A 15,179-nucleotide genomic window follows, 5' to 3' on the forward strand; every position below is an offset into this window, starting at 1 on the left:
CCGGTTGCCAGAACGGCCAGGGAACAAAATCAATTGCTTCTTATCGGCACTATTGCCCTGTGATTGAATTGGCTGTATCGAAAACAAAATTCCCATATGACTTTCCGTTCGATGGGGGGAAAAAGGGCAAAGCGAGAAAAGAAAAGGAACGGTTCCATTTGAGGGGATAAGATAATTATTACACTTTCATGCGTACCATAGCTTCCTTCCTTCTACTAAGCTAACAGAATGGCCCGAGGGTCGGCATCGAGCTGTTCGGACGGGATGCACTTCAACCCGGAACCGAGCAACAAAACTGAACCGATCGAAAGCGAGTGGTAGATGACGAAGTGGTAGTTAATGCAGTTTTTTTTAACAGTCTATTCCTGCTTCAAGTGCAACAAGTTTGTGACTGAAAGTGTTAAAAAGAGAACGAAAAAGAGAGGGAGAGAGCGAGAAGAAACATATCCAGCTGATAGTCGGAACTGTGCTTCGATCGATAAATTGACAGATTGTAAAGTTTGCTTTTCTAAGTAAGTGTCGACCGATATGTGGCAGTTAATATTATACGGTGTCGGTTTGTGGTTGGGTCAATCGTAATCTTCAAAGTGCAATTCTATTTTATTAATCAAATTTATCCCTAAACCAAAAGCGCAATGTTTCGAATAATTCAGGAAGTGTTAACTAAGTTAAATATTCTAATCATACAATCCGATGAGTCCCCGTTGGTAACGTTCTCTTGATGGCTTGCAAGGAGAAGAATCACATACGCAGTTGCATCCATCCTCACTAGTATCACATTAAATTGTTTTCGTACCCTTTCTAGATGGATTTTACCGTGTATGACTATCCGCGCGAGATCTGGCGTTTGAAACCGGCCTGGGAAGTGGCACTGAAGACGATCACCTTCATACCGCTGATACTGTTCGGTGTCCTCGGCAATGCAATTCTTTGCTACATCCTCGTGCAGATACGAGCCCTCCGTACGCCCACGAACTTGCTGATAGTGAACCTGGCCGTAGCCGATCTGGCCACACTTCTGATCTGCCCGGTGATGTTTATGTTTCACGATTTCTACCAAAACTACGTGCTCGGTGCAATCGGCTGCAAGATGGAGGGATTTCTTCAGGGTAAGCTTACTAATTGTGCTATTTTAAACTTGAACCGGTTGGTGTTTTTATGCACATTGCATGGAACTAGAATGAAAAACGCATTTAACACTGCAGCACCTGAAAGTATGCAATTGTTATGACAAGATTTGCTTCTTAATGCTTCCTCCGGAAGTAGAATTAATTATTTCTTTAATGCGATTTTAATCCACTCGTTTCATTTACCTCAGGCTCATTGCTTATAACTTCCGTGCTGTGTCTGTGCGCCATCAGCTACGACCGACTGACGGCCATTGTGTTTCCGAAGCGATCGCGCCTCACTAAGCGTGGTGCTGCCGTGCTCATCGTCACATCCTGGATTGGTGGCTTTCTGCTCGCGCTACCACTCAGTATGTACCGGGCATACCGGGAACGTCAGTGGAAAAACTATCTCGAGACGTACTGTGCGGAAAACACGACCTTCCTGCCGAGCTACTGGCACGTACTGATCGGTGCGCTCGTTTGGTTTCCGCTGTTGGTCATGTTTTGCTGCTACAGTCTCATCTTTTTGAAGTTGGATCGATACGAACGACGTGTCTTAAGGAAGGAACATCCCATTTCGGTGTCGTACAAACGGAAGGTGGCCAAAACACTGTTTATCGTGTTGATCGTGTTCGTGCTGTTGCGCATCCCATTTACCACGCTCGTCTTCATACGCTACAACCGGTACCTGAACGACAATCAAAACCAGGTGGGTTGTGAATTATTTATTGTTTATTCGTCTAAGTGAATGTTTAATGGCGATCCATCTTCTTGCCAGCGATTAAAAACGATCAATTAGATAGTGATAGAGATAGCATACTTTAAGGCGACTCTTCTTTCAATTTCAACAGATTGGCAATGATTTCCTCGTGTTGTGGTACGTTTCACATTATCTGATGTATCTGAATGCTGCCCTTAACCCAGTGATCTACGGTTTGACGAATGAAAACTTCCGCAAAGCGTTCCGCAAAATAAGTCTCTCCCGCTTGTTGTGCATTCCGGCACTCGCTAGTAAACGCCCGTCTGCTGGGAAGGGTCGACTGGGTGGCAATAAGCCCGGATACGGTGGTAAGGATGGCGCCCATGGCATTGCCACGATCGGGGGACGATTGCAACCGAGAGCTCCCTGTGGTACGAACGAAAAGATGGCGAACCTGTCCAGTTGGATCGTGTGTCAGGCACGGCGTGACAATCCACCGACCAGCCCATCGAAGGACACGAAGATTTCACAGCTCAAGATGACGACGGATGGGTTGGGTGGCGATTCACTGGCGCCTCGCGATACGACGATCGTTTCGGATGGATTTATGTGACACGGTTGTGTGAGTAAAGCAGCCGCATGCAGCTGGTTGTATTGGTGTAAACCGATTAGTTGTCACAGTGAATGAAGAGCTTACTTCAACGCATCCGAACAATTTCGACAGGTGATCTTGGGCTGGGTGGTGTTCGGTATGGTTGAATTATTGACGCAGTCACATCCTTAAACTCTACACAAAACATTTCAGAGGAAACAATTTCTAAAAACTAATTGTAGAAAATGTAGAGTTGAACCTAAACAGCCAGATCGAAAAGCTTACAACAAATGTTCCTCCTCTCTATGTTGCGTCAACAGTACAGAAAACAACCTTTCACTCTCTTTCACTTTACCTGTCCACACAAAATATCTTTCAAATATTCCACCGTATATGTAAAAAAAACAAAACCAAAAAGTTAATCCACCTCCAGCTTGCGGAAAGAACCCTCCATTCCGAACAGTGATTCGGCCGTTTTAGCCTTTCCGACGCGTTTCCGTTCGTCCGTCCCGTACTGATCCTCCTCCAGGAAATACTCCCGATAGGAGAGGATCTTTTTCTCCCAGGTGGCGGTAATTTCCTGCAGCGAGCTACTCTCACCACCATACTCCTTCGGTAACAGACGCTTCGGTATGTGTTGGTACAGCTTGTCCAGATTGCTTCCGTGTACGTATAGCTGGGAAAAGGAAAGGTACACAATTTAGTCTGCGCATCTAGAGAAAGAAAGGCCGCTTTTTGTCAGACCAAGGATTCCAACTTACCCTAGATCGGTTCTTTTCGCTCATGAACGATTTGAACATGTTGAAAACTGTCTCGAATCCGGTCGGTGTGTTAATGTAATGGAAACCCTTCTGGCGCAATGGCGACCCTTCCTGGCTCATCATGGTCATTTTTTTCACAAACGTCGGTGTGAATTGCAGGAAATGGGCACTAGTCACGTTAGCCAGATCGAGAATGCCAACCTTCAGTGGAAAATAAACGTTACGCTCAGTTAGTATGAATAGCGAAGACAAAACTCTAAACCTGAAATACATATTTGTTGGTAATCAATAGCCTTTAGCAAAAAAAAATTACGACTAATTCTCTAATCTTCTTGATGAATCCATTAAAAGTAATCGATGAAACACTATAAACGATATAAATTTAATGTAGAACTTTCCTATAAATTTAAATGCAAATTTGGGAAATACTATACAATTTCTTACCCTAGTAAACTTCATAACTCAAACACAAGCGAACGAATGGATTTTTAATTAACCGAGAAATGTTATTCATTTTTTTCTTTATTGCCATAATAACGACGTGTCAAACAAATAATTATATCATCTACCCTAGCGACGTCTATTGGTACTAAAACGTGTTCTAATAATGATGTACTAATACTAATTTACTAATTTATTTACGTGTTCTAATAACGACATACTAATACTATATTCGAAACGATGCGGATTCATTTAACTTTAATATTAATCAATATATAGAAGATGTGTGAAGCAGAGCTGAGCTCATTATTTTACTCCTTCCAACGAAGGCTTGATAGTGATCTTAATTGATCTATTCGTAAGATAAAAATCGAATATCGTAAGATAAAAAATATTGTTCATCGATAGCTTGAAACAATGAAGCAGAGAAAAGAGGCAGACTGATAAACAAACAAAGTGAGCTTAATAAGTTCCCCTAAACACTTGACCACACATAATGGGAGGTCAACAACTACCTAAACTTGCTCATTTCACATATTAATGGTTTTGCATACTTGAAGCACTTGTTATTATCATCCGCGTTGACAACAATCCGACACTTACGTCACTAGATGAGTAACAACATAAACACACTTACACATCTGTAGCACTTACTGTAGCATCAGTCGTCACTTATCACGAGCAGATCGCAAAATCCCAACAAAACACAAGCACACCTGAGCGGCAAGGCACTCAGCCCACCCCATCAGCCCTAGTGACACGCGACTGTATCGTAAGATAAGACTCATTCAACGCATTCCTTTGGCAAATTGATTGCGAAAAACACTAGAAGCTTCCTGAGGGGGGAGTGTACGGGGAGCTTGGTCACCGTCGTCTACTCACCTGACCGGCGATCACCATATTGTCATCCTCCAGCATCAGAATGTCGTTGATCATGGTGCTCACTTTGATCACCTCCTCGATCGTGTACTGTTTCGGATTGTAGACACCGGGTCGGATTAGCATAATACGCGGCGCATCCGGACCGTCGGTTAGGGGAAGCGGCAATCCAACACCGAGCCGTACAATCTCCCGCGTCCGGGCCTTGTCCGGGTCACGGTTGCGCATCAGCTCCGGGATGGCCGTGCGCACACTGTAGAACATGTCGATCTTTTCCTTTGCCCGCTCGAGACTGTACTTGCAGCCGCGCAGAAACGTCACCAGAAATTGGTCGTCTATCCGCGAGCGGATGTGAGGTGTCCGGGCCAACCATTGTCTCAGTGCAGCGAGATCCTCATCGATTCGTTCGGGTTTTTCGTTCAGTTCGCGCTTTGCCTTTTCGTGCAGTGACGCAGATATTGGCCGTAGATTCACCATGGTCAGCGTCACACAACCACTAAACACACACACGCATACACACACGCGGCCTTGCAGCTCCCAACGATGGTGGTTCGCTACTGACAGCTTGCAGCTAGGTCGCAACGACCAGTACCCACTACGGATGGGATATCTCCACTTCCTACAAGTGATAAGCTCCGAACGCACCTTGCTCACTTATCGCGGTACAACCTGTGGTCGTTGGCGCGTTGCCACTGGAACTGTACCGCAAAACGCCATCTTTCGGGCCAACGGGCCAGCAAAGCCACAGTGGTGACGATGGCCAGTTGTACCGAGACAATGCAAACGTGATCGGAACCGTAAGCGCTATCCCACCAGCCATCGGGTGGATTGATTGTGAACTGTGTGCGGCTGTTTCGGTGGACCGGTGCACGGACTTATCTTATCGGGCGATAAAACCTGTGCGATGATGAAGCGATTTTGTTTCTGCGATTTCATGCCGCTCTCCGGTACGGTAAGGTCGGTCTTATTTGCAAAACGAAATCGGAATTCCCAGTACCCGATCAGTAAACATGCAATCTACCAACAGAAAGATGGCCGAAGGTGTAATTGATTTTGATGTGCAACATCTTCTGACATGGGTTATTCGTTAGTGATATAGATTGATTGTATTAGTTGTACGATTGTGCTATATGTTGGGAGTTATTTTAAGACCTTCGTCTATTTTGACCAGTTTTATTTTAGGAGGCGCTCATCTGTGTTCCGACATTAAAATACAGACAATAGAGGTAGTATGAAGCATCAGTTGAAGATAAGATTAAGATAACTGAATGATAGACTGTAATCTAGAAATTGCTTGAAGATTCCATTACCTCAATGTCAGACTTCATAAGAGTACTAAAAAACCGAATTTAGACACTTCTACAAATCAACTAGCGCACTTGCATAATTGTTTGGTATCTTTCTAATGACATTACCCAGACATCAAACTCAAACTAGTTTAAAGCTACCCAGGTTCCAAGAAGAGGACATCTTTATTTGACACCTTCACACGACGTAACTTCTTCCATTGTACGATCTGTTCGACTTAATCAACCTCAAGTTTACGGAACGAGCCCTCCAGTCCAAACAGATTGTCCGCGTTCTTCGGCCGTCCCGGGCGCTTCTTTTCTTCCGTACCGTACAGATCCTCCTCCTTGAAGTACTCCTTGTAGGAGATTATCTTCTTAGCCCAGTTATCTACGATCGTCTGAATCGGGCCAGCGTCACCGCCGTATTCTGCTGGTAACATGCTCTTCGGTATGTGTTCGTACAGTGACTCCAGATTGCTTCCGTGGACAAACAACTGCAAAAAAAGGGAGGCATTTAAGAAAAGTCAAAACAAAGTTGTGAAGTTGTATTGTAACTTCGCCATTCGCCGGCACAACTTACCCGAGAACGGTTTTTCTCATTGAGGAAGCTCTTGAACATATTGTACACCATTTCGAAGCCGCTGGGCGTGTTGACGTAGTGGAAACCCTTTTGACGTAGCGGCGAACCTTCCTGACTCCACATGGTGGCTTTCTTCACGAACGTAGGACTGAACTGCAGGAAATGGGCCATGGTGCAGTTGGAAAGATCCAGAATGCCCATCTAGCGTTGAAGAATAATCGTTAGTGCGATGGCCGTTCATTACCAGTCTGTTACTGGAGGGTCGTGACACATACCTGCCCAGCGACAATCAGATTGTCATCCTCCTTCATCATAATATCAGCCATCATGGTGTTGTACCGGAACACCTCCTGGATGGTGTACTTGCTCGGATCGTACGTACCTGGGCGCACCAGAATAATTCGCGGTCCGTCCGGTGTTACCGTGTTTGGCAGTGGTACGGCCGCACCCAGCTTGATCAGCTCCATCATCTTCGTTTCCTCCGGGTCACGGTTCCGCATCAGCTCTGGCAGAGCCGTCCGTACCGTGTAGTACATGTCCAGCTTTTCCTTGGCCCGCTCGAGACTGTGCTTGGAACCGCGCAGGAACATCGTCAGAAATTGATCATCGGTACGAGATTTGATGTACGGGCTCTTGGCCAACCAGGCCCGCAACGCGGCCAAATCCTCATCGATGCGTTCCGGCTTCTCGAACAGCTCGTCCGCCGCCTTCTTTGCCAACTCGGCAGACAGTGGCCTAATGTCCGGCATTATCGGTTATTGATAAGCTGCGATATAAAGTGTAGGGGAACACAATCGCTCCGGTTAGATTAGGGTACCAACCGAACACTGCCTGGCATGGGACAAACGTTCAAGGTCATACGTTCGTTCGTGGGCAGAGTTTAGACAAGCAGAACAGATCGTTGCACGCATGCAAATCGATTCCCTGTCTTCGCAGGTGATCTCGCTTTATCTTACCTTCGTACGTTCGACTTCCGAAACACTTCCGTAGATCTTGTCGTCCTTATCACGCAACACACATGCAACACTCCGCTCAACAGTCAACGCAAGGAACGTCCGCGTTGCGGAATGGTGGCCTCTGTACTGGATTTCCCTTTTAGTTTGCACAACACTTCGATCCGGTAACGGGAACGGCTGAACTTCATTATCGATCTCTCCTTCGCCACCCTTTGGTGTGCGATTAATTTATTGATCTTACTACGGTTGCGCCGATAAGATAACAACGCACCTTACAAGGCGTTTAGATCTTGGTCGATGGTTTAAAAAAAAGTGAATTCGTTTGTTAAATTTTTGCACGGTCATACCTGGGTTGAATGTGGTTACACTTTTGAGGGTAGCAAAAGATAACCTCGTATGCGTGCTAAATGGCTACCTTTGGGGAGCTTTCCTGCTGCTTGCGCTACCGTACGCTAGATGGCGCTTACGAGTGAAATATTACCCCGTCACTACATGCTTAGCAATTGTCGCGTTTGCGTACGTGACAAAAGTAGCTCAATTTTCCAAATAATTAATATAAAATTAATAAATAATATAAGGATACAAAATAATAAAAAAAATTAAAAAATCTCAAAATTTAAAAATTTCCTAAGGCTATAGCCTTAGTTTTTTTTGAGTAATTTTGCAAAAAAAATTAAATCGATTTCTTTCATGCCAATTGGTTTAAATACGTTTATTTTCACTCAAATAATGCTTTTAATAAAAAAGAATAAAAAACGATAAAAAAATAAAAAAAAATAAAAAAATAAAAAAAATTCTTAAAGCTATATATAGCCTTAGATTTTTTTGAGTAATAAAACACGGAAAAACCGATTTCCGCTGCAGTTTTTCCCCTCTGGAGAGTGGGAGGGGGGTGGTAAGTGGTCGCAGAGGTGTTTTCCACGCTCCTCTCGACGAGACGCGTCGATTGAGGGGTCACATGTTGGTGTTTGGCCGGAAAATGTTTTACTTCCAAAACGCTTTTCCGGCTGGTGTGCTCTCAGGGTGTGGAAATTGGTACGAGTGGGAGTGGAACTAGGTGGAGGACATCCACCCGCGCATTTCCGCCGAACACTCCGAAGCTGTAGCTCGGCTAGAAATCGGTCAAAACACGGAAAACCCGATTTCCGCTGCAGTTTTTCCCCTCTGGAGGGCGGGAGGGGGGTGGTAGGTGGTCGGAGAGGTGTTTTCCACGGTCCTCTCGACGATACGCGTCGATTGAGGGGTCACATGTTGGTGTTTGGCCGGAAAATTTTATACTCCCAAAACGCTTTTCCGGCTGGTGTGCCCTCAGGGTGTGGAAATTGGTACGAGTGGGAGTGGAACTAGGTGGAGGACATCCACCCGCGCATTTCCGCCGAACACCCCAAAGTCGTAGCTCGGCTAGAAATCGGTCAAAACACGGAAAACCCGATTTCCGCTGCAGTTTTTCCCCTCTGGAGGGTGGGAGGGGGGTGGTAGGTGGTCGGGGAGGTGTTTTCCACGGTCCTCTCGACGAGACGCGTCGATTGAGGGGTCACATGTTGGTGTTTGGCCGGAAAATGTTTTACTCCCAAAACGCTTTTCCGGCTGGTGTGCCCTCAGGATGTGGAAATTGGTACGAGTGGGAGTGGAACTAGGTGGAGGACATCCACCCGCGCATTTCCGCCGAACACCCCAAAGTCGTAGCTCGGCTAGAAATCGGTCAAAACACGGAAAAACCGATTTCCACTGCAGTTTTTCCCCTCTGGAGGGCGGGACGAGGGTGGTAGGTGGTCGGAGAGGTGTTTTCCACGCTCCTCTCGACGAGACGCGTCGATTGAGGGGTCACATGTTGGTGTTTGGCCGGAAAATGTTTTACTCCCAAAACGCTTTTCCGGCTGGTGTGCCCTCAGGGTGTGGAAATTGGTACGAGTGGGAGTGGAACTAGGTGGAGGACATCCACCCGCGCATTTCCGCCCAACACCCCAAAGTCGTAGCTCGGCTAGAAATCGGTCAAAACACGGAAAAACCGATTTCCACTGCAGTTTTTCCCCTCTGGAGGGCGGGAGGGGGGTGGTAGGTGGTCGGAGAGGTGTTTTCCACGCTCCTCTCGACGAGACGCGTCGATTGAGGGGTCACATGTTGGTGTTTGGCCGGAAAATGTTTTACTCCCAAAACGCTTTTCCGGCTGGTGTGCTCTCAGGGTGTGGAAATTGGTACGAGTGGGAGTGGAACTAGGTGGAGGACATCCACCCGCGCATTTCCGCCGAACACTCCGAAGCTGTAGCTCGGCTAGAAATCGGTCAAAACACGGAAAAACCGATTTCCGCTGCAGTTTTTCCCCTCTGGAGGGCCGGACGAGGGTGGTAGGTGGTCGGAGAGGTGTTTTCCACGCTCCTCTTGGCGTGACGCGTCGATTGAGGGGTCACACGATGGTGTTTGGCCGGAAAATTAGGAACTCACCAAATCGATTTTCCGGCTGGTGTGCCCTCAGGGTGTGGAAATCGGTACGAGTGAGAATGGAACTAGGTGGAGGACATCCACCCGCGCATTTCCCCCAAACACCCTAAAGTCGTAGCTCGGCTAGAAATCGGTCAAAACACGGAAAAACCCGATTTCCACTGCAGTTTTTCCCCTCTGGAGGGTGGGAGGGGGGTGGTAGGTGGTCGGGGAGGTGTTTTCCACGGTCCTCTCGACGAGACGCGTCGATTGAGGGGTCACATGTTGGTGTTTGGCCGGAAAATGTTTTACTCCCAAAACGCTTTTCCGGCTGGTGTGCCCTCAGGATGTGGAAATTGGTACGAGTGGGAGTGGAACTAGGTGGAGGACATCCACCCGCGCATTTCCGCCGAACACTCCGAAGCTGTAGCTCGGCTAGAAATCGGTCAAAACACGGAAAAACCGATTTCCACTGCAGTTTTTCCCCTCTGGAGGGCGGGACGAGGGTGGTAGGTGGTCGGAGAGGTGTTTTCCACGGTCCTCTCGACGAGACGCGTCGATTGAGGGGTCACATGTTGGTGTTTGGCCGGAAAATGTTTTACTCCCAAAACGCTTTTCCGGCTGGTGTGCCCTCAGGGTGTGGAAATTGGTACGAGTGGGAGTGGAACTAGGTGGAGGACATCCACCCGCGCATTTCCGCCCAACACCCCAAAGTCGTAGCTCGGCTAGAAATCGGTCAAAACACGGAAAAACCGATTTCCACTGCAGTTTTTCCCCTCTGGAGGGCGGGAGGGGGGTGGTAGGTGGTCGGAGAGGTGTTTTCCACGCTCCTCTCGACGAGACGCGTCGATTGAGGGGTCACATGTTGGTGTTTGGCCGGAAAATGTTTTACTCCCAAAACGCTTTTCCGGCTGGTGTGCCCTCAGGATGTGGAAATTGGTACGAGTGGGAGTGGAACTAGGTGGAGGACATCCACCCGCGCATTTCCGCCGAACACCCCAAAGTCGTAGCTCGGCTAGAAATCGGTCAAAACACGGAAAAACCGATTTCCACTGCAGTTTTTCCCCTCTGGAGGGCGGGAGGGGGGTGGTAGGTGGTCGGAGAGGTGTTTTCCACGCTCCTCTCGACGAGACGCGTCGATTGAGGGGTCACATGTTGGTGTTTGGCCGGAAAATGTTTTACTCCCAAAACGCTTTTCCGGCTGGTGTGCCCTCAGGATGTGGAAATTGGTACGAGTGGGAGTGGAACTAGGTGGAGGACATCCACCCGCGCATTTCCGCCCTACACCCCAAAGTCGTAGCTCGGCTAGAAATCGGTCAAAACACGGAAAAACCGATTTCCACTGCAGTTTTTCCCCTCTGGAGGGCGGGAGGGGGGTGGTAGGTGGTCGGAGAGGTGTTTTCCACGGTCCTCTCGACGAGACGCGTCGATTGAGGGGTCACATGTTGGTGTTTGGCCGGAAAATGTTTTACTCCCAAAACGCTTTTCCGGCTGGTGTGCCCTCAGGGTGTGGAAATTGGTACGAGTGGGAGTGGAGCTAGGGGGAGGACATCCACCCGCGCATTTCCGCCGAACACCCCAAAGTCGTAGCTCGGCTAGAAATCGTTCAAAACACGGAAAAATCGATTTCCGCTGCAAATAATTATCACGAAAACGAACGTTTTCCTGAATTTTGGTACCAGGAGAACATACCAGGAAAGAGGTAACACTAATCCTGGTGCGCAGCGGTTGCATACCTTTCGGCTGATTATTTTAAATAATACTGTATCGCGAATTGCATACCTTTAGGCGCAAAACCAACTTTGCTATAAAAATTAACATCTGACTAATAGATGGCGCTAAAAGCGGAACGGAGAAAAGATTCAAATACTGACTAATAGATGGCGCTCAAGTGTGAAATTTTATTTCGATGTAGTGCGTTTTAATACCGTATAGATGTCGCTAGTAGTATGTTTTGAAACATTTAACAGGCAAATGTTACCTCCTGCATTGGATGCTCTCCTGTTACTACGGATCGAATTTGTCTTTTGAAACTCGGTATCGAAATTTGACGACGAAGCTCGCGTTGTTCGACAACAATGTTTTTGAACGATAAATTGAGTAAATGTTTTAAAAAGAGATGTTTAATTACATTATCTTTATATCGTTGTTAATTAGGCCGTTATTTATGAATAAAAAAATCTTACCGTTGTGTTATTTTCGTGCGTATTTTGTCTGATAATAAAATAACCGTAAATAACCTGCGCACCAGGATTAGTGTTACCTCTTGCCTGGTATGTTCTCCTGGTACCAAAATTCAGAAAAACGTTCGTTTTCGTGTTGATTATTTGCGACAAGCTGACGAACGACTGTTAATGTGACCTCTTTGTAGGATGGTCTCCTGTTATTTCGAATGATACTTTCTGGCCAAACACCATCGTGTGACCCCTCAATTGACGCGTCTCGCTGAGAGGAGCGTGGAAAACATCTAGCCGACCTTCAACCAACCCCCACCCACCCACCAAGAGGGGAAAACTACAGCGGAAATCGGTTTTTCCGTGTTTTGACCGATTTCTAGCCGAGCTACGACTTTGGGGTGTTCGGCGGAAATGCGCGGGTGGAGATCCTCTAACTAGCACTACCCCCAGCCACACCGATTTCCACACCCTGAGGGCACACCAGCCGGAAAAGCGTTTTGGGAGTATAAAATTTTCCGGCCAAACACCATCGTGTGACCCCTCAATCGACGCGTCTCGTCGAGAGGAACGTGGAAAACACCTCCCCTACCACCCACCACCCCCCTCCGGCCCTCCAGAGGGGAAAAACTGCATCGGAAATCGGTTTTTCCGTGTTTTGACCGATTTCTAGCCGAGCTACGACTTTGGGGTGTTCGGCGGAAATGCGCGGGTGGATGTCCTCCACCTAGCTCCACTCCCACTCGTACCAATTTCCACACCCTGAGGGCACACCAGCCGGGAAAGCGTTTTGGGAGTAAAACATTTTCCGGCCAAACACCAACATGTGACCCCTCAATCGACGCGTCTCGTCGAGAGGAGCGTGGAAAACACCTCCCCGACCACCCACCACCCCCCTCCCGCCCTCCAGAGGGGAAAAACTGCAGCGGAAACCGGTTTTTCCGTGTTTTGACCGATTTCTAGCCGAGCTACGACTTTGGGGTGTTCGGCGGAAATGCGCGGGTGGATGTCCTCCACCTAGCTCCACTCCCACTCGTACCAATTTCCACACCCTGAGGGCACACCAGCCGGGAAAGCGTTTTGGGAGTAAAACATTTTCCGGCCAAACACCAACATGTGACCCCTCAATCGACGCGTCTCGTCGAGAGGAGCGTGGAAAACACCTCCCCGACCACCCACCACCCCCCTCCCGCCCTCCAGAGGGGAAAAACTGCAGCGGAAACCGGTTTTTCCGTGTTTTGACCGATTTCTAGCCGAGCTACGACTTTGGGGTGTTCGGCGGAAATGCGCGGGTGGATGTCCTCCACCTAGCTCCACTCCCACTCGTACCAATTTCCACACCCTGAGGGCACACCAGCCGGGAAAGCGTTTTGGGAGTAAAACATTTTCCGGCCAAACACCAACATGTGACCCCTCAATCGACGCGTATCGTCGAGAGGACCGTGGAAAACACCTCTCCGACCACCTACCACCCCCCTCCCGCCCTCCAGAGGGGAAAAACTGCAGCGGAAATCGGGTTTTCCGTGTTTTGACCGATTTCTAGCCGAGCTACGACTTTGGGGTGTTCGGCGGAAATGCGCGGGTGGATGTCCTCCACCTAGTTCCACTCCCACTCGTACCAATTTCCACACCCTGAGGGCACACCAGCCGGAAAAGCGTTTTGGGAGTATAAAATTTTCCGGCCAAACACCAACATGTGACCCCTCAATCGACGCGTCTCGTCGAGAGGAGCGTGGAAAACACCTCTCCGACCACCTACCACCCTCGTCCCGCCCTCCAGAGGGGAAAAACTGCAGCGGAAATCGGTTTTTCCGTGTTTTGACCGATTTCTAGCCGAGCTACAGCTTCGGAGTGTTCGGCGGAAATGCGCGGGTGGATGTCCTCCACCTAGTTCCACTCCCACTCGTACCAATTTCCATACCCTGAGAGCACACCAGCCGGAAAAGCGTTTTGGGAGTAAAACATTTTCCGGCCAAACACCAACATGTGACCCCTCAATCGACGCGTCTCGTCGAGAGGACCGTGGAAAACACCTCTCCGACCACCTACCACCCCCGTCCCGCCTTCCAGAGGGGAAAAACTGCAGCGGAAATCGGGTTTTCCGTGTTTTGACCGATTTCTAGCCGAGCTACAGCTTCGGAGTGTTCGGCGGAAATGCGCGGGTGGATGTCCTCCATCTAGTTACACCATCGTGTGACCCCTCAATCGACGCGTCTCGTCGAGAGGAGCGTGGAAAACACCTTACCGATCTTCTACCACCACCCACCCACCCTCCAGAGGAGAAAAACTGCATCGGAAATCGGTTTTTTTATGTTTTGTTATTTTTCATTCTTTTTTTATTTAAACCATTATTTGAGCGAAACGAAACGCATTTCAACCAATTGGCATTGAAATAAATCAATTTAGAAAATTTCGCAAAATTACCCAAAAAAAAGCTAAGACCATAGCCTTAAGAAATTTTAAAATTTTTAATTTATTTTTATTTTCTTTATTTTTTTATTTATTTTTTCTTCTTCAATTAAATAAATTAAAGGAAAATTCTTTTTTAAAGGCGTTAAGTATTTAGCGTTTTATGTTATTGAAGTATTAAATTAAAATACTACTATCATCATCATTGCTTTTAATTTCAATATTTATTATTATATAACTTAGTTTAGCATTAATATTTTTTTTATTATTTATTTACTCACATATTTAAATATCATCTCACTAATTTACCTTCGAATTCTAATCGCTCAATTATTTTAAATCGTTTCATATCCATGCTTAGTTCCTCCTTTTGTCCTATTACAGTAGTGTAGTGTTATCATACGTGCTCATATGCCGTTATCAGTTTTAAGTATTCTCCAGTGCAGATGTTTGTTTCAAGTATCTTTACTTACTCCTTAGCGTTATAAATATTTACAATCCATCATAGCGGATGGAGAGATTGTTCGTTTGAAGTGCAATGATGAGTGATAGGGAAAATTTGTTTAGCATCAATGCAAAGTTCTGTCAATCATGCGTTTACACCACTAAACATTTAATTCTTTATTTGCAATTTCCTCACACGCAAGTGATTCATAAAATAGAACAAATTAGAAGGTAATTTTATCACCCCCCAAAAATGCCACACTGTGCCACGCATTATAGTATTAATGAACTTCCGCGTATCTATCGAAACTGCACCGTCAGCAAGCCCCACACTGCCATGTCACGAAGCAAGGCGAAAGTCACCCCAACACAAAACAATGATCGTGCAGCACTATCTCAACCGAAACCGGATTGATGTACGGATGTC

At 47.1% G+C, this 15,179-nt stretch overlaps 2 protein-coding genes across 2 annotated transcripts; one reads left to right on the top strand and one right to left on the bottom strand.

Moving 5' to 3' along the window:
• The first annotated feature begins 529 nt into the window (after window positions 1-529).
• LOC125767038 (neuropeptide FF receptor 2-like) lies at window positions 530-2,463 on the top strand. The gene is made up of 4 exons (XM_049433269.1): window positions 530-707; window positions 806-1,109; window positions 1,319-1,818; window positions 1,961-2,463. The coding sequence occupies exons 1-4, from the start codon at window positions 636-638 to the stop codon at window positions 2,420-2,422; spliced, it is 1,338 nt and encodes a 445-aa protein (XP_049289226.1). The 5' UTR covers window positions 530-635; the 3' UTR covers window positions 2,423-2,463.
• Window positions 2,464-2,751: 288 nt separating this feature from the next.
• LOC125769564 (uncharacterized) lies at window positions 2,752-7,575 on the bottom strand. The gene is made up of 7 exons (XM_049438296.1): window positions 7,308-7,575; window positions 6,627-7,117; window positions 6,352-6,552; window positions 6,013-6,265; window positions 4,486-5,135; window positions 3,163-3,363; window positions 2,752-3,077 (listed from the first exon to the last, which is right to left on the bottom strand). The coding sequence occupies exons 2-7, from the start codon at window positions 7,098-7,100 to the stop codon at window positions 2,820-2,822; spliced, it is 2,037 nt and encodes a 678-aa protein (XP_049294253.1). The 5' UTR covers window positions 7,101-7,117; window positions 7,308-7,575; the 3' UTR covers window positions 2,752-2,819.
• Window positions 7,576-15,179: the final 7,604 nt, after the last annotated feature.

This window comes from Anopheles funestus, chromosome 3RL, assembly GCF_943734845.2.
Source record: "Anopheles funestus chromosome 3RL, idAnoFuneDA-416_04, whole genome shotgun sequence".
Classification (NCBI taxonomy): Eukaryota; Metazoa; Arthropoda; class Insecta; order Diptera; family Culicidae; genus Anopheles; species Anopheles funestus.